The 18,949-nt window shown below is 41.6% G+C and overlaps 1 protein-coding gene across 1 annotated transcript in view; it reads right to left on the reverse strand.

Moving 5' to 3' along the window:
* Positions 1–18,949, reverse strand: part of TINAG (tubulointerstitial nephritis antigen) — a 113,092-nt gene that overhangs the window by 53,065 nt on the left and 41,078 nt on the right. The window contains exons 3-4 of the mRNA XM_089694144.1: positions 12,971–13,060; positions 640–754 (exon numbers count right to left, since the gene is read on the reverse strand). Coding sequence (XP_089550270.1) covers positions 640–754; positions 12,971–13,060 — 205 coding nt within the window. The remainder of the gene's footprint in view (positions 1–639; positions 755–12,970; positions 13,061–18,949) is intronic.

Here is an 18,949-nt window from a genome sequence, read left to right on the forward strand (position 1 = left end):
CTCCAGCTAACATATTATAATCAGCTACAGCAGTTTTTTTTTCCTTTTAGGATAAAGATTTTACATAAATAAATAAAATAGCTGATCATTGTAAGCACCCTTGTCACTGCTAAATGGTTGGTCTCATATTTGTAACTAATACATTTTGCTGGAGAGCTTGTTCTTTTGAAAAACAACAGTCTTACTGGCTGGATCACCAAGTGGAAAGAAAGGAAAGAAAGACTAAAAAAGAAAAGAAAATGAATGCAGCTATCACATGTAATATTGTTTGCTTTTGGGGTTTAATACCACTTTAAATAGGTGATGATTGAGCAATCAGAGTTATTGTGCTCTAATATAAAAATATGTACTTATGGATAAGTAGACCTACACCATGCTATGCAGTATATGCCAATAGGAACAACAGGGTAGCAGTGATAAATAGAAATAGCGCAGAAAAAACTCAAGAAAGTTTGCCATTAGGGTGACAACCAAATCAGTCTTAATGGATTTTTTTCTATATACTTTTGTACAAGAAAGATTAGTGTGATTATAATATATTTGGAACATGTCTAAGATATACCATACTGCACATATATCCTAGATGGTTTGGTCATTAATATTCAAACATTTCATAACTACTATTACTTGAAAACTTACATCCATTTCATTCATGCTGAGAAGCGAAGGAGATGGAGGTATCGTACCCAGTCGATATTCAAATCCTTCATTTAAAGTGAAGCCCCAAAACTGACTGTAGTTTTCCGCTTTCCACCTGTTTTAATAAATACCATTTTATTACTCAAATTAGCACTAGTACTAACAAAATATAATAATAACAAAAATAAAAGAAGCAAAAGTTGTTCATTTTTTTTATTATTACAGGTACTTATATAGCTCCGTCAATTTATGCAGCGCTTTATATATATATTATACATTCACATTCCACAAGGAGTGTACAACCTAAGGTCCTTAACTCACATTCATACATACACATACTAGGGCCAATTTAGACAGGAGCCAATTAACCTACCAGCATGTCTTTGGAGTGTGGGAAACCGGAGTACCCAGAGGAAGCCCACACAGGCAATGGGAGAACATGCAAACAGGTGGTGCTGTGGTTGGGATTCAAACCCATGATCTTAGTACTGCTAGGAGGAAGTGCTAACCAGGGGTGGACTGACCATTTGGAAACTCGGGCACTGCCTGAGGGCCCGGGGTCAGTAGGGGGCCCCATGAGATGCCCCTGGTACCTTTTTCATAGGCTTTTTTGAGTTTGGGCAAGGACACAGGGGCCCCATGATCCCCTATTGCCCGGGGGCCCCATGAGTTGTCAGTCCGCCCCTGGGGCTAACCATTTAGCCACGGTTGATAGTTCACTGCAAATTGTTAGCACACCATAGTTATGGTACATGAGATAATTTATAAAAAAATATCAGTCAATTTTTCTTAAAGCTGAACTTCAAACAGCTAATACACACATAAAATACAAAGAAGAGATCTGTTTTATCTGCCAATAGATTTGTATGTATGGTGTGGTGCCTTCAGGTAAGCTCTGGTGCGTTGCAAAAAATACAGCATGTCATAATTTTCCTCCAATACACTGAAACCTACCTGAAGGCAGTGTTACAGTGGGAACAAGACACAGGAAAAACAATTGTCTTCTATGTGCTCTTGCAGCGACTGGTGTTGATCAAGTGCAGAAAAATATCAGTCATTGCAAACAATTCTTACTGTTAACCACTTGCCGCCCAGCCACTGTAGAAATACGGCGGCAGGGCGGCACGGCTGGGCAAAAGCGCGTTTTAAAATGCGCTTTTGCAAAACAGGTAGGGGGAGCGCATGAGGCTCGCCTCCGCCCTACCTGCACCGCCGATCCCGGCCGCGGGTGTCAGTCACGGGGTCACAGCCGGTCATTACTGGCTGTGTCCCGCCGATTAGCGTCAATCACTGACAGAGAGCAGGGCTGCAGTAGCTCTGCTTTCTGTCAGTTCCCTGACAGGTCCTGACACGCTGATCAGGAGAGAAGAGTTTATCTCTCCCGATCAGCGTGTCCCCTGCAGTACACACCCCCGCCCATTATTAAAACACTCCCCTCACACAGTTAACCCTTTCAGTGAATAAAAAAGTTAACCCCTTCCTCCCCAGTGCCATTAGTACAGTGTCAGTGTTTTTTTTGCACTGATCACTGTATTGGTGTCACTGGGGATGTCAGTGACCCGAAGTCAGTTCCCCCCCAGGTGTCAGAATGTCCACTGAAGTCCCGCAGTCCTGTCATAAGTCGCTGATCCCTGCCATAAGTCACTGATCGCCACCATAAGTCGCTGATTTATTAGTATAAATTTTTTTTTTAAATCCGAGTATCTTTCCTGCCATTTGTAAACGCTATAACTTTCACGTAAACCAATTAATTTACATGTATTGGGTTTTTATTTAGCAAAGACACGCTGTCAGAAGAGACTCATGCAGATAACAGAGGAACAAAGCGACAGAGAAATCACACTCAGTACTTTTGATAGAGACAAGTACACAGTATAGAAGATGTGTTTTTTTTTATGTTTCGTGTCTGAGGTTTACAACCACTTTAATTCTGCTATTTATAGGGATGCTCACTCACTATCTTAAAACAACATAGAGTATGTGTATCGTACCATAAGGGACAGGGGTGCACTCTGAGTTGGGGCCACAGTGGGATAGATGCATCAATGTTTCGGATAGGGACCAAAACAATAATATAAAAACACTTTCAATGCTCCTCTTATCCTATAATAATGACACATTTTAGCATTTAACAGCATGCAAGGACTAAGCAACCTGTTAGCAATATTCCCATATGCTAATAATTGCTCATGTCGCTCATGAATTCAATAATGAGCTATGAGATTTTTGAATCGTTGAATAGGATGGGTCCTCTGTTCTTTGCCTCAACCGCTTCCAAAAAACCTTAACCCCTCTTGAATGTGAAAAAATACAATATCACAGGAAATCACTGGAGGTCATACAGTAGCAGCTGTATATCTAAGAAAACAGGCACCAAACCAGGTAGTAAAGGCAAGCTTAATATATTGTCACTCAATATGGTAGGTAATTAGACAAGCATAAAGTGGATTAACAATGGTAATAACACAATTTAGCATACAAAGTGATTAACAGTAAGGACTGAGCATACAATGTCATTTAAACCATTGTTCCTGTTAGATGCACTCTTAGTAGTATGAATTAAGCTGCTGAGCATCCTCTATTGTCCTAATGGGCAATAGTGCGCAAATACACAGCTCAAAAAAATTAAAGGAACACTTTGAAAACACATCAGATCTAAAAAAATATCATGCTGGATATCTATACTGATATTGACTGGGCAATGTGTTAGGAGCGTAAGGATGCCCATTGTTTGATGGGAATGAAAATGATCAACCTACAGAGGACTGAATTCAAAGGCACCCCAAAAATCAAAGTAAAAAAAATAATGCAGCAGGGTAGTCCATTTTGCTGATATTTTATTGCAGCAACTCAAAATGGTGCTCAGTAGCTTGTATGGCCCCCACGTGCTTGTAAGCATGCCTGATAATGTTGGGGCATGCTCCTAATGAGACAACGGATGGTGTCCTGGAGTATTTCCTTCCAGATCTGGACCAGGGCATCACTGAGCTCCTGGACAATCTGAGGTGTAACCTGGTGGTGTCGGATGGACCGAAACATGATATCCCAGAGGTGTTCTATTGGATTTAGGTCAGGCGAGCGTGGGGGCCATTCAATGGTATTAATTCCTTCAGGCCACCCTCATGAAGTCTTTTTCTGATTGTTTGGTCAGAGACATTCACACCAGTGGCCTGCTGGAGGTTATTTTGCAGGGCTCTGGCAGTGCTCATCCTGTTCCTCCATGCACAAAAGAGTAGATACCGGTCCTGGTGATGGATAAAGGTCCTTCTATGGCCCTGTCCCGCTCTCCTAGAGTAACTGCCTGTCTTCTGCAATTTTCTCCATGCTCTTGAGACTGTGCTGGGAAACACAGCAAACCTTCTGGCAATGACATGTATTGATGTACCAGCCTGGATGAGTTGGACTGCCTGTGCAACCTCTGTAGGGTCCAGGTTTCGCCTCATACAGTGACCCTAGCCAAATGCAAAACTAGTGAAAAACAGTCAGAAAGATGAGTAGGGAAAAAACATTCAGTGGCCTCCACCTGAAAAACCATTCCTGTTTTGGGGATCATTTCATTGTTGCCCATCTAGTGCACCTGTTGTTAATTTCATTAACACCAAAGCAACTGAAACTGATTAACAACCCCTTCTGATACCTAACTGACCAGATCAATATTTCAGGAGTTTAATTGACTTGATTCTATACTCTGATTAAAAAGTGTTCCTTTAATTTTTTTGAGCAGTGTACAGGGGCGGACTGACCATTTGCAAACTCGGGCACTGCCCGAGGGCCGGGGTCAGTAGGGGGCCCCATAAGATTTCTTGAGTTCGGGCAAGGACACAGGGGCCCCATGATCCCCAATTGCCTGGGGGCCCCATGAGTTGTCAGTCCGCTCCTGGCAGTGTATATGCATCAGATATGGTGCTGCTCTTAATTATCACTATATACAATATAACATTACCCTTTAACAGAACAGGTGTTTGGTGGAGCTGCCTGGGAGAAGACACAGTGGACAATATACAACAAAGCACACATGGAGCTTCGTAATACATAAAAGGTCGCATCAGATCTAGTAAGTGGCATCCACGACAGGTAGAGGGAAGGTGGAACGAACACTGCTATATTTCATATAGAAGCACTAGAAGAAGGCACTTTTGGGATCAGCACTTTAGGACAATTAGTGGCACTTTACATTGGATGAACATTTATTTTATTATGAATTTGGATTTTAGTAAATGATTGGAAAGGACACTTTGGGGAAGATATACTAGGATGGACATTTTTGCACATTGATATTAGTGCAGTTTATTAACATTGCACTTTATTATTATTGCACTTAATTTCAGCACTTTACCATCATATTTAAATTGTTGAGCACTTGAATTGTGGACACTTTATAGCAACTGTTCTGGTAAAAGTTATATGTGTGGAGAAAGATATAGTGATAATTAAGTGCCACACCATATATGATGTATATATAAGATGTCATTTGGCCTCCAGAGCAACATAAACAGTAACAAGGCCACCTAAAGTGCAGCAGTGGGCAGTAGTAAAGTTGAAAGAATATGTCAACCCAAAATTTAATATTTCTGATACAGTATGTGCTTGCTGTACCATGTACTTGTATGAAAAAGTATCCTGATCTTTTTGTATTGCTTTTTTTGTGTGAAATACCTGGTGCTCCTGCCAGTCCCTCTGCTTTCCTATTAAAAACTGGCCACACTAGGTAGGAGAGCATAGTGTGATCAGTTTTCTAGCTGTGCTGGGAACTCATTCAGCTCTCCGAGAATGATCAGGCTTGTGCTGAAACTCCCTATTTCCTGCACAGCCATTCACTGCGAAGATCGGTGTACTGCTGCTTCTCCTCCCCTAGCCCTCTAAGCTCCTTATGCAGCTCGGAACAAAGTTTATGTGATATTTTTTTTTAAAATGGGAAAGGGTATGTATAATTTTTTCATATATGTATGCACAAATGTTTTGCCTTTCATTTCTATTTTGAACTGATTGGGCTGTTTTACAAGGTGAGAGTTCACATATACTTTAATCTACCGATTACTGCCAGAGCAGTATAGTGGAGATGCTAGTATTAGATTGACTAGGTATGCACTGTCCAAAAGAAAAGGAGGATGGTAGCAGAGGGGGTAGGGGAACAAAAGGGGGCTTGCAAAATAATTATTATGGGTGGGGCAGTCCTTTGGGATGTTCTTCTGTTCCCTATCGCTCAGGCCCTTTAAGAGTGTCAGTGCACTTAACAACAGTCCCCATTAATCTGCAAGCAGTATAGGTGCAGTATATGTATAGTATACAGTAGTCTCAGAACAGGTTCAAGGTAGATGTAGTGCAGATGTGGTAAAGGTTCAATATAATGCAGAATAAGGTTGGTATAGGTGCAATCTAGGTTTAGAATAAGTGTAATATAAGGTGCAGTATGGGTGCAGTATAGTTTGGGTGCACTTGGTGTCCTACTCTAAGTGGCTAAGTTCCTACTAGCTGTTTCAGCTAGGGGGGAAGAGCCCTCTCACCAGTCCCCAGGATGTTGCAGTGACCTCTTGCTGCAGAAAGGGGGGCCCCCTCATTCTCTCCCTGAAAGCCTCCATGATCTGCAGTGGGAGGCAGAGGGTGGGGGGACACTCCAGTCTCCCTGCTGCAGCAGTGCAATGTAATGACCCAGAGTGTCCTCACTCCCAGTCTCAGGCTTGGATCTCCACAGGTATGGTCTCCAGCTGGCAGGCAAATTATCAGCCAGAGATGTTCTCTCTCTCTAACTCCCTCAGTGCCAAGAGGAAGAAATTTCTGCGTCAGTTTAATAAAAATCCTCTCTCCACTCTTCCTACTGCACAGTGTAAAATGTAGTGCAACCATTATAGTGTAGTCATTATCTGATTGCAGTTGTAAAACTACAACACTCAGAATCTCAGTGCTCTGCATAGAAGTCTATGGGCTTTAGCTCATCCCTTGCCTACTGTAGGAGGACGGTGCAGCATACCATCAGTATCTCAGTAGAAGGAGAGAAGAAAAAGGGCAATGTCTCCATCTCCATATTGCTGTAGCCCAGCTCCGGGCTACATAAATAAACATCTACAATCAATCAAAAATAAGAGGGGTCCAATAGGATCCATCAATATTCCCAAAAAGAATCCTTGCATATTTAAAGTGATTAAATAAAAGTAATTCATCCTTGAAGAGATATAAATATAAATACGGTATATAAATACCAATAATAATAATAATTTTCTGCACCCATCCAACTGCCATCCCTTTATGGTTGTTTTGAGACAAACTTAGTCTCTTTATATGTGCCCTCATTCCCCCTATCATTGCTGTCCATGTGTTGTGTGACATCACAGTGAATCGGAAGCCCTCTCCGTGCATGCCCAGTTTGTGGCCATCTTGATACTCACATGACTGAAGCTAAAAGGCTGCCCACCTGTTGATGGATGAGGTATCTTGGCCTAATTCTACTCCCACCCCATCCACATATTAGGAGAGGAGGAAAGAGAGACCTCTAGTGCTCAGGCTAGAAAATACTACACTGGGTGGTTATATCAGGAGAAAAAGCCATTGAAAGCCACTGCCCACAAATTGTCTGTATGTGCCCCAAATCAAATGATAGCCCCCCCCCCCCCAGTGGATCCTTAATCAGTCACAGAAACATGGTCTAATTAGAATAAAGTGCCTATTGCTGTCATAGAGCGATGTAATAATATGTGCAAGAAGACAGTGAATACAATTAAACAATAAGTACACATTGTAAACCTTCAATATGACTGATAATTTTCAGGATGGCTGTTCTGTCATATATACTGTATAATGTTCACAAGCATGCATATAAACTGAAAATATGTGTGTCGCTCTACATTGTATACAATTCATAGTTTGGATATCATTGTACAATCAGGCTTCGTTATTATGTTTGGCTAGGAGGCAGTAAAACCAAGTAGCTGAGCTGTGGTTTTACCAACCCTAACTGCCCGCTGGAACCTGGGCATGCAGGGCTGTACACATTCCGTGGCCATAATGCTTTGCTTACTGCTACCGAATGCAACCAATGCACTTCTATGGGGCTGTGTCACAATCACCCTGTAACACTGCAGTATGGCATTTACAGGGTTAAATTAGGCCTGTATAGGTTAACATTTTATTGAACTTTTATTGAACATGGTGTGATGCTATGCATATTTTAAATGGCAAAGATTTTATAATATATCAATAAAAATACTTTTTGTATGTAGAAAAATGTGTAATTTAATGTTAATACATATAGGTCCCATTAGGATTAATATTGTGTATTTTTGGTATCTGTGGTTTATTTCAATATTTTTATTATCAGAAAATGATTTCTGTAAGATTTACAATTGCTACACATCAAAAGCATTTTAGACTAATTTAATTTTTTTTACAGTATAAGTAAGCTGTCAAAATATATGATGGGTGTCAAAGAAAAATGAGTTCAAAATGTTTTCCTAAAATGTTTTATCTGTAATGGTTTACTTTTGTTGCTTTCAGAAAATTTCCACAATCTGGTAATCTTTTGCTTCATAAGCAAATATGCATTATCCAAAGACTGGATGGTCCTGTAAAAGCCATGTTCAGGAAATGTCTCTCTGCTGTATATTTGTATAAATACATATAAATGAAACTCAACTCACTTTAAAATTGGTGCAATATTGGTACTATATTAACCACTTGCCTACCAGGCACTTATACCCCCTTCCTTACCAGGCCAATTTTCAGCTTTCAGCGCTGCCGCACTTTGATTGACAATTGCGCGGTCATGCAACATTGTACCCATATGAAATTTTGATCATTTGTTTCTCACAAATAGAGCTTTCTTTTGGTGGTATTTAATCGCCACTGGGCGCTTTACTTTTTGCGCTATAAATTAAAAAAAGTGCAAAAAATTTGAAAAAAAAAAAAAGTTTATTTGTTTCTTTTATAAAATTTTTCAAACAGGTATTTTTTCTCCTTCACTGATTTGCGTTGATGAGGCGGCACTGATGGGCACTGATAGGCGGCACTGATGGGCACTGATAGGCAGCACTAAAGGGCACTGATAGGCAGTACTAATGAGGTGGCACGGATAGGCGGCACTGATAGACAGCACTAATTAGGGGTCACGGATAGGCGGCACTGATATGCAGCACTGATAGGCGGCACTGATAGGTGACACTGATGATGGGTACTGATAGACGGCACTGACTGGCATCACTTCTGGGCACTGACTGGCGGCACTGACTGGCACAACCCCTGGGCACTGACTGGTGGCACTGACTGGCAGCACTGCTGGGCTGCACTGGTGGGTGGCACTGGTGGGCAGCACTGGTGGGTGGGCACAGGTGGGTGGCACTGGTGGGCACAGGTGGGTGGCACTGGTGGGCACAGGTGGGTGGGCACAGGTGGGTGGCACTGCTGGGCACATGTAGGTGGCACTTCTGGGCACAGGTAGGTGGCACTGCAGAGTGGCACAGGTGGGTGCACTGCTGGGCACAGGTGGGGGCACTGCTGGGCACAGGTGGGGGCACTGCTGGGAACGGGTGGGCGGGGCTAGTGGGCGCACTGCTGGGCGGAACTTGCGGGTGTCACTGCTGGGCACCGATCATCAGGGCACTGATCATCAGTGCCCTGATGATCGGTGCCGATCCCCGCTCTGACAACTGCCGGTTCTCGGCAGTACTTTCCTCACGATCTGACAGCGTGAGGAAAGTGCAGCCGAGAACCGGCACTTGCATTTCCCTGTGATCAGCGTGTCATTGGACACCGCTGAACACGTGGTAAAAGGCCAGTGGGATCGGCCTTTCACCACATCACGTGATCAGCTGTGTCCGTAGGACACAGCGATCACGGAGATCGCCGGGTGCGCGCCCCCTGGGGCGCGCAGGAGAGCGCGTTCTGGGAGGACATCATATGACGTCCACTCAGAACTGGCCGGCCGCGGTGAAGCCGTCATTCGGCTATGCGCGGTCGGCAAGAAGTTAATAAGTGTATTTTTAAGTAATCTTAACTTACCTGCGTTAAGCTGTTATCTTAAAAAAACACCTGCTTGCTCTGTGTACTGGATTTTTCAATGTAGATAAATTGAGGCATTCCCATGTCTTAAAGGGGTAGGCAGCCTTTGAGAGGTGGAGATCTACCTCAGCAACACGAAAGAGTTCAAATATCGCCAGGGTTCAGCACCCTTTTTGTTTAAGAAATTAACTTGCAAGACCTAGCTAAATAGTAAGGAAAACTTAAAAAAAATTATAAAACAAATGTCACTGTAAAAATATAAACTAAGTCTACCTTGAAAGTGGACGGTGTAAGTCAGTAGAGTAGTGGACAGAGTCCACAGGGCAGTGGATGGAGTGCAGACAGTGTCAGTAGGGCAGTGAACAGTGTGTGAAAAGTGTCAGTAGAGCAGTGGATGGTGTCAGTAGGACAGTGGATGGTTTCAGTAGGGCAGTGGACGGTGTCAGTAGAACAATGGTGGTGACAGTAGAGTAGTGGATGTGTCAGTAGGGCAGAGGTTGGTGAAAAACCACCCCGCACCATAATCTCCCCTTTACCAAAATTTACACTTGACACAATGCAGTCAGGCAAGTACTGTTTGCAACAAGCGTACACACAGAGATAGATGCGGTTCAACCATTTTGGCTTCAACCTCCATCTTGGCAAAGGGGTTAACCATCCTGACAAACATATTTCCCCCTCATTCTCTCCCTCCTTCTCTGAGAGTCACAGCGACATTTGGCCAGTGTGTATGTATGTTAGGAGTGTCACAGGAGGCCAGGGCCCAGCAGGGGGCTAGGAGCTATAAAGTCCCCAAGGGAGCTGGGGCCTAGCTGTCCAAAGAACCTGTGCAATGTAACACCTCGTATAAGATAAGGCAAGCTTTCCCAGGAGTTCAAAGAACATTCCCAGGAAACACGATCAGATAACCCCTTTTCAAAATCCATTTTTCCCCTATGTCTCATATCTTGGAATATGAGAGACTTACATAAAAAAACAGACATATTGTCAGATTGGCTAAGAGGAGACGAACAATTTGATGGGTCATTCTCCTTGTCTCGAATACATAGGAAAGCTGAAAAGTAGATCTCGTGAACCGTTTAATGTATAATTTCATAATTCATATCTAATCAATCCTCAGACGTGTCTGCATAATAATCTACCCGTGGGTGGAATGTCACTTGTGCAGATGGAAAGTTATGTGCCAAAATATGAGTTAGGAGAGATTTTGGCTCTAGTTGAGGTATCCACCCAGACCTCCATGCCCTAAACGGGGTTTTGGTCCTTGACTTCAGAGACACCCCTGCTGGCGAACTACAAATCGGCCTAAGAGAGGAAGTTGAAGATGTTTCCCATTTTAATATCAGTACCATCTGGGGAGACCCATGCCCTTTCGCTCTGAAACTTGGATCTGCTAACCCAGGACTTTGGCAAGTACCTTAACCCTCTTACCTCTCTCTGATATCTCTTTGCTGTGCTGTTGGTCTCTGTATATTTATATATATATATCTTAGTTACTTCTTTTTCTGTAAATATTTTTATTGCACCCGTTTGACCTTTTAGTAATAAATCTTTCCTTCTGAAAGTGTTGAACTGTTTCTATAGCTCTTAATTGCAATTTACAAATTCCTGCCTCTAAAGAGAAAGCTACTGTGTTTGTTAACCCTCTGTATAACCAGCCTGCGGTGACCGTTTTATACAGACGATTATCTCAATCATTATAGTGTTATAGCTGATATCGCTGAGTTTCCTCTTTCTCTGTACAAAAGGAGGTGGTGGCAGTGTGCAGGGTTAATTGCATAATTAACCTGACCCAGTAACAATCGCATTCAGGCTGCCGGTACATCGATTGTGGTCCAATTATCTGGAAAATCATTGTGCAGGGTACAGCTGGGTGTGGCATTGTTACGCACGTGACAGCGCGGTTTTAGATTGGCTAGTCCTTCGGTCAGGAGTTTGGTGAGAAGGGCTGGTGTCTGACGCCGCGCTCGTCACATATTGGTGACAGCGATCGTGGGATTGTCGCATATTGGTGGCAGCGATCTCGCGTTCGTGACACTGTTCTCTTGGCCAAACCCAGACACATCCATCAGCTTGCCAGGCAGAGAAGTGTGATTTGTCACTCAAGAGAACACATCTCCACTGCTCTAGAGTCCAGTGGTGGAGTGCTTTACACCACTGCATCCAATGCTTTTCATTGTACTTGGTGATGTAAGGCTTGGATGCAGCTGCTCAGCCATGGAAACCCATTCAATGAAGCTCTCTACGCACTGTTGTGCTAATCTGAAGGCCACACAAAATTGGAGGTCTTTAAATATTGACTCTGCAGACAGTTGGCAACTTCTGAGCACTGTGCGCTTCAGCACAGCCCACTCTGTCATTTTACGTGGTCTACCACTGCATGGTTGAGTTGCTGTTGTTCCCAGTTGCTTACACTTTGTTATAATACCACTAAAAGTTGACTGTGGAATATTTAGTAGCAAGGAAATTTCACAGATGGACTTATTGCACAGGTGGCAACCTATTACTGTACCACGCTTGAATTAACTGAGCTCCTTAGAGCAGCCCATTCTTTCACAAATGTTTGTAGAAGCAGTCTGCATGCCTAGGTGCTTGATTTTATACACCTGTGGCCATGGAGGTGATTTAAACACCTGAATCCAATGATTTTGAGGGGCACCCCAATACTTTTGGTAATATAGTGTATCAATTAAAGTTAACATTTAAATAAGTTGCTCTTGGTCCATGACTCAAAAATAGTTTTCTTGTTTTTACAGACATAACTGCAATAAACATTCTCACATATAATACGTTGACGTTTAGTCCTGCCAGTAAGTGGTAATCCCTGTATAATGCAATGTTATTGTTAGTGGAACTACATGGTTATGATATAATTTCCTGTCTCTGTGTACTCATTGTTTTCCAATAAAAAACAAGAAGGACTTAGCCATGTGTTCAGCATGTTTGCAGCAGCTTTCCAACAAAAGTACTGTAGCCAGATACAGCCAGACAGATAGTATTTTAAGAAAGATATCAGCAATGGCAGCTCACATACTTCTTTTGTGACAGATGGAGAAAATAAGAACAGAAGTGGAGGTGTTATCCATGGAAAGCGGTCAGAATTTTGGTTTAATCTTTCCATAAAATAAGAGGTGAAACCTGATTAGTTGAATACATTTTAAACCAGCAGCAATGCATTCATTAGTAATAACCAGTAATGTTGTTGGTGTTTATTTGGAGCTCTTGGGTACATTTCACAAGAAATAATGGCAATATGCTTAAAATTGGAAAGGAAAAACAACTTAAAATGATAAAAAAAATTCAAATATTGGATATGTAATAACTGCATACATTTCCTTCTTACCCAAGGTTTCTGGCATTGATGTACGTAATCAAATCTGGCTCCACAAGGCAAGCATGATTTGTACATATCCACTGAGCACTTTTACAGTAACTACAAGAGAAAATTTCACAAATAATTAAGTGTTTAAAACTGAAATGCATAACTTAAGCTGATGTTATAAATAGACATAAACAATCAAAGCAAGCTGAGCTGAAATTATATAAACATTATAAAATACGTTTGGCATGTTGTTAAAAATCTACTCATAAACAAAAACATTAGGGCAAAATGTTCAGCTCAGTCCCTTTATAAAGGGCAACTAAAGTCAAAAACAAAATGTAAGATATTTCAGAATTACTTTTCTTTCTTTCAGACTAAGAGCACTTCAGCAAGTACAGAAAATGCCTGTTGACCTCCCCAGAAATTCAATGCCCTTGCTGCTTCCTGTGAGCTGAAAAGACAACACAATCAACTTTATCATTTTTCTGCAAATTACTGATCATGTCAGCCCTAATGTAATGGAGATCAACAAAGGTAGAAATGTTTAACCACTTGACCTCTGGAAGGTTTTACAACCCCTGGCAAAAAGTATGGAATCACCACTCTGGGAAAATGTTAATTCAATTGTTTAATTGTGTTCTAAAACAAACAACTGCATCAAATTTCACCTGCTAATTAGTCTGCAGTTAAAAAAAGAGTGCTTGCACACCTTGGTGAGCTGTTGCACCAAACTGAATGACATGAATCCAACACAAGTGATGTCAGTTTAAACAATGGAGATTATGAAACTTCTTCAAGAAGGTAAATCATCATGGAATGTTGCAAAAGATGTTGGTTGTTCCCACTCAGCTGTGCCTAAAATTTTAAGACATGTCTGTGATTGTGTTTTTTTCCCACACAATTAAATGAACATTTTCCAAGGGTGGTGATTCCATACTTTTTTCCAGGGGTTGTACCCCCTTTATGACCAGATAATTTTTTGCTATTCCGCACTGCACTACTTTAACTAGCAATTGCGGGGTCATGCAACATTGTACGCAAATGAAACTTTTGTAATTTATTTCATACAAAGAGAGCTTTCTTTTGTATTTTATCAGCACTGTTTTTTTTTTTTACTTTTTATTATAGAAACAAAAAAGACCAACATTTTTTAAAGAAAAACAATATTTTCTCATTTCTGATATAAAAAATATCCAATAAAAAAAATTAAAAATCTAATTTTTTCATAAATTCAGGCCAAAATGTATTCTGCTACATGTCTTTGGTAAAAACAAATCCCAATAAGTGTATATTAACTGGTTTTGTGCAAAAGTTTTAGCATCTACAAACGATGGTATGTCTTGGAATTTACAAAGCTATGACACTATTTTAGTAATGATGATGATCAGTGGGATAGCAGTGATAGTGTGGCAAGCAATATGACACTAGCTGTTACTGGCTGGGAGGTACAATAGCTGACGGATACTAACATTAATAGTGACACTGATACAGTGATCAGTGCTTATACTGTCACTGTACTAATGACACTGGCTGGGAAGGTGATAACATCTAGGGATAATCACAAGGTTAGCTGTGTGCCTAATAATGTGTAGAGTGTGTAATGTGTGCTGCTTTTACTTAATGATCTGTCAGGTTTTTTTTTCTTCCTACAAAGAAACAGCCAGATCGCTGTTCACAAAACACAGATTGGCCACAGCCGATCAGCTGACTTCAGCCAAAATCATTGGCTCAAATCAGCTGCCAAATTTATGCTGTGTCCAATCACAGCAGGGGTCGGCATGGGGTGCATGCATGCGTGCCCCAAACCCAAAAGAAAGTTTGCAACATACCAGGATGCCACCCAGCCTGTAGTTGCTGCCCACTGAAAGTACATGTGCTGTGGGTCAGCGGCAAGCGGTTAAACTCCAACCTTGGTTTCAACCATGGCTTACTCCATAGCTACAATGGATGAGTGACTTTAGACACATAGGGACAAGCAATGAGTAATTCACATGATTAAATGTGAAAATAAATAAAGGAAACCTGAAAAAGAAAATTAATGCAGCCACCATATCTAAAGTCTATAAAGCTGCAATATGTTAAAGTCCAAGAAATTTTATAAAAATCCATCCTTGCAATGCCTCCCTTCCCCACACTGCACTGCAAGGGTTAATTGCTCATTATGTCTAAGGGATTGCAGAAGAGGCTGTTTAACCCTTTCCGGCTGCCATCTCCCGGCCCTTTAAGTGAATCAAAATGCCGGGAGGTGTAGGCAGACATTCATGTGACCACTGTGATTGGCTATCACAGAGGTAACATGATCGAAAGCTTCCAATCTTAAGTATGCTTTGGGAGCGTTTTTGTTATAGTTTAGTTACTGTGCTGGGAGCATGCAGGGAGCATGCTCTTAGCACAATAAACTGTTTACCTATAGACGCATATACTGTATGCAATCGTTCAGCTTTAAAGCCCACCAGCCGTGAAGCTGCATATATGCTTACTGCCAGAAGAAGTGGTTAACTTACTAGCATGCAACTAAAATTTTAGAAGTCATACCTAAGCAGTGTGCACAATATTATTTCCTTTATATATTGTAAAAAATACACATTATTGAATACTGTATATTTGGCCTGAACAGTTGCATCTCCAACACCTAAATGCTGTTTGTGCAGTATGGAAAATAAATATGTCTTTTTTTTCTGTGTCATATATATACACTTAGATGAGTATGTGTAGGGCCTTTTGTCTTTGGGGCAAACAGGTCTACAAAGGATGTTACAGTATTTCTCTAGTTTTACATTTGGTTTTGACCAACCTACAGTGTACAAATATTAATGTCTGAATGGTTTTTATTGATTTTTAGTTCATATTTTAAAACTATATTATCTATGTAACTTATTGATACGCTTGTATTATTGGCTTTAGTTTCCCCTCTTTAAAAATTGATTTTGATCTCCCAAATAGGCAAGGATAATTAGAGAAGAATTATTCAGTGTCAGTGCATATTTCCTCCCCGGTTAGTAGAACACACCAATGGTTATATTTTTTGAGAGAAATTAAATGGGATGTTTTTTCTGAGAGGGCCCTCCCTGGCTTCTATAAAGATGCCATGGAGACTGTGTTGATTTATCATGACGGTTTGTGTCAGGGTATGTGCAAAGCCCAGGACATGAAAGCTTTACATAGGGTGATAAAAAGTGTACAGAAAATTATGGATGTAAATTTACTTAGCATTGAGGCATTTTGGGAGAAGAGGCTTCTCTGGACAACCCACAGTATTGTGAGGCATAGTTCCAAGCTGAGCAATAACTTGTTTAAAATGCTACCATCCAGTAGGTGGTACAGAAGCATTTCCTCTCATACCATGAGGCTGCAGAATAGTGCTTTTTTCTCCCTGCACAGTATGGTTGTTAAATTCGATTGATCAGCTTGAGTACATCAGCCTGCCCATACATGGTTCACATCTCGGCTGGTTCCTGCTGAACTGGCCGAGATTTGAACCGTCTATGACCGGCTTGAGTTCATAGCATTTAATTATAATATGTCAACTATAGTATTATTTTTTAATCTTGTAGACTAAAAATCTGCATGTGTAGCCTTCTACCCCTACTCATACTTATTCAATGCTGACTTTACAATATTTCTACTTTGCAGTACTGAGACAGGTTCATCCAGCAAGGATGAGGAACAAGGATGAGGAACAAGAGCTCTTCCACCATTGCTAATGCAACTTGGAATGTGTACTGCCCTACAGCCATTCTCTGACCCCTTTCTCTGGCTGTCCAGGGTCATCATGGAGTGTGCACTGCATATGCAAGGCCAATTGCTTGCTGTCCCACACTAGAAGGTAGTTGCACATGCAGTGTTTGTTTCTCCTGTCAGTTATCTGCAGATGGGGTGAAGAGTTGACAAATTGGAGTGCAATGTGACAGCAGTAGCTTTCAGAGAAGACATGTAGTTGCTAGCCACTACTGCCAATAAATGACAACCTCTCTATACGTGGGGCACTGATGTCATTGGTTGCTAAGTCTCTAGCAGCTGTTCAGCATCATTGGTTGCCAAGAGGCAGGTGGCTGTTATCATACTAGCAACCAAGATCCTGCTGCCTGCTAACTAAATACCAACTGTAAACTAAGCAGTGGGAAGTCTAAGTGACATATTTGACAAAATATGGTCATGATCTTATTTAGACAGTCATGTCCCACCAATCTGTTTATATTCAGCTGTTGGCCAGGAGCTGTTATTCGTAGCAAGGAGTGCATTAGAAGAACACTGTTGTGTGTGGTCAGTGTTTCTTCTTTTGACCGGTAATTCTGCATCATTCATCAGATTGACAATGGATATGTATTACTGATAAGTCCCCCCCAAATACCCCTGCATCCATGGGCCTTGAATGTATGGAAGAAGCCCTTGTCCTCATCAACATGGGGACACGGTGTTTTGCTAGGGAGGGCCATGGCAAGGTACAGTCCCCATGTTGAGAGCATATGGCCTAGTATGGTTCAGGAGGGGTGCATGCCAGGTTTCATGCTGGAAACAGGGTCTTTTATGGCCCGGTGTGGATTTTGGGGGTACCCCTTAGCTTTTTTTGTGTAGGGGTTCCTTACCAAGGTATACCAGACACTCACCAACTCCCCCCCTCAAAAAACAAACAAACTGTATGACGCTCTAAAATCAATTCCAGACTCTTATCCTTGAGGATAAGGTTTACCTTAAGGTTGTACCCCACACTAAAAGTTAAAAAAAAATTCACTGCGTCCACCCAGAATCCAAACCGGACTCTTATCTGAGAGAGGAGACTGCCAGGCAAGTGAGTTTGCAGCACCTCCTCTTGAACCATACCAGGCCACATGCCCTTTACATGGGAATGGTGTGTTAGATGAGATACCACCTGCAAAACACCTTGTCCACCTTCCACCGTCTCATCAGGCCAGAGGTGTGGGGGTTTGTGGGGGTGAGGAAGCCATCTTTGGAATAAGGGGGCCCCCAGATACCACCTGCTTAATAAATTATATACCATAATAACCAATTAGTGTCTTAGCAACCAATGACTTTTTGTTTGCTTGTTTTTGTGGTTTTCTATACCAGATCCATATCTAAAATAAATTTCTGGTATAGATGAAGAGAATTCCTTGCTAGTTTACATACATTGATGGAATGTAATTTAGCGAATATAAATTTTAATGGTATTTTCTTCTTTCGAAATTATCCTGTTGCTTGTGTTTAGGTGTGTCATATCTTAGGCTGGTTTAAGGCATATCCTAAGCATGTTATTTAACCACTTCCTGATGCGAGTGGAGGTACCCATATGTCCTCTTGCATTGGCCACTTATGTGTGCTCTGTTTCACCGCTGTTTGCCGTAGATATTATTGTGAAGCCGGGCTGTGGACTCTAGTGTGGGCGCGCATGCGCACTTTGATTGTGGATGTGCTGCACAATCAAAGTGCGCACAATCAAAGGTTGGAAACCTGTGTTCGATTAGAGTGGAAGTGATATAAGGTTTTGTATGCGCACTCGCGATGCATGATTTTGATTGTGGATGTGGTTTACTTCTGCCCTGTGTCTTATAAGGGCAGAAGTGATGTAATGGATTCATGATGTGTTTCCGGCGGATAACGCCATTTAAGCACCCCGCCGCACACTGCTTTTGCCGCCATTGGAAAGCATATATAGCGGGCGGATTATGACATGGAGTAGTCTAGAGGTATGAGACATATTGGTTGACAAGATAGACAGAGGAGATATTGGGGGATCCTTGAGTATGGTTCTCTTTGTTCTATTACAGTAGCCACTGATAAAGAAGATATCTTGTACTGATATATGTGGTCACCTAAAGGAGCGAGTTCATATTATGAAATATTGAGGCTGAGAATTGAACCTTCTATGCACCTTCTCTTGCCTTATTGGTAGGAGTGTTAGGTAAATGTTTGGGAAGGGTGTGCCGATTGTTTTTAAATCCCTAAGAAATGGACAATTCCATATTGATTTTTATGTATTGTTATGTTTAGACTATATTTATG

The sequence above is a fragment of the Staurois parvus genome, unplaced genomic scaffold (genome assembly GCF_062004578.1).
Source record: "Staurois parvus isolate SC_StPar_1 unplaced genomic scaffold, SC_StPar_1.0 ptg000652l, whole genome shotgun sequence".
NCBI lineage: Eukaryota > Metazoa > Chordata > Amphibia > Anura > Ranidae > Staurois > Staurois parvus.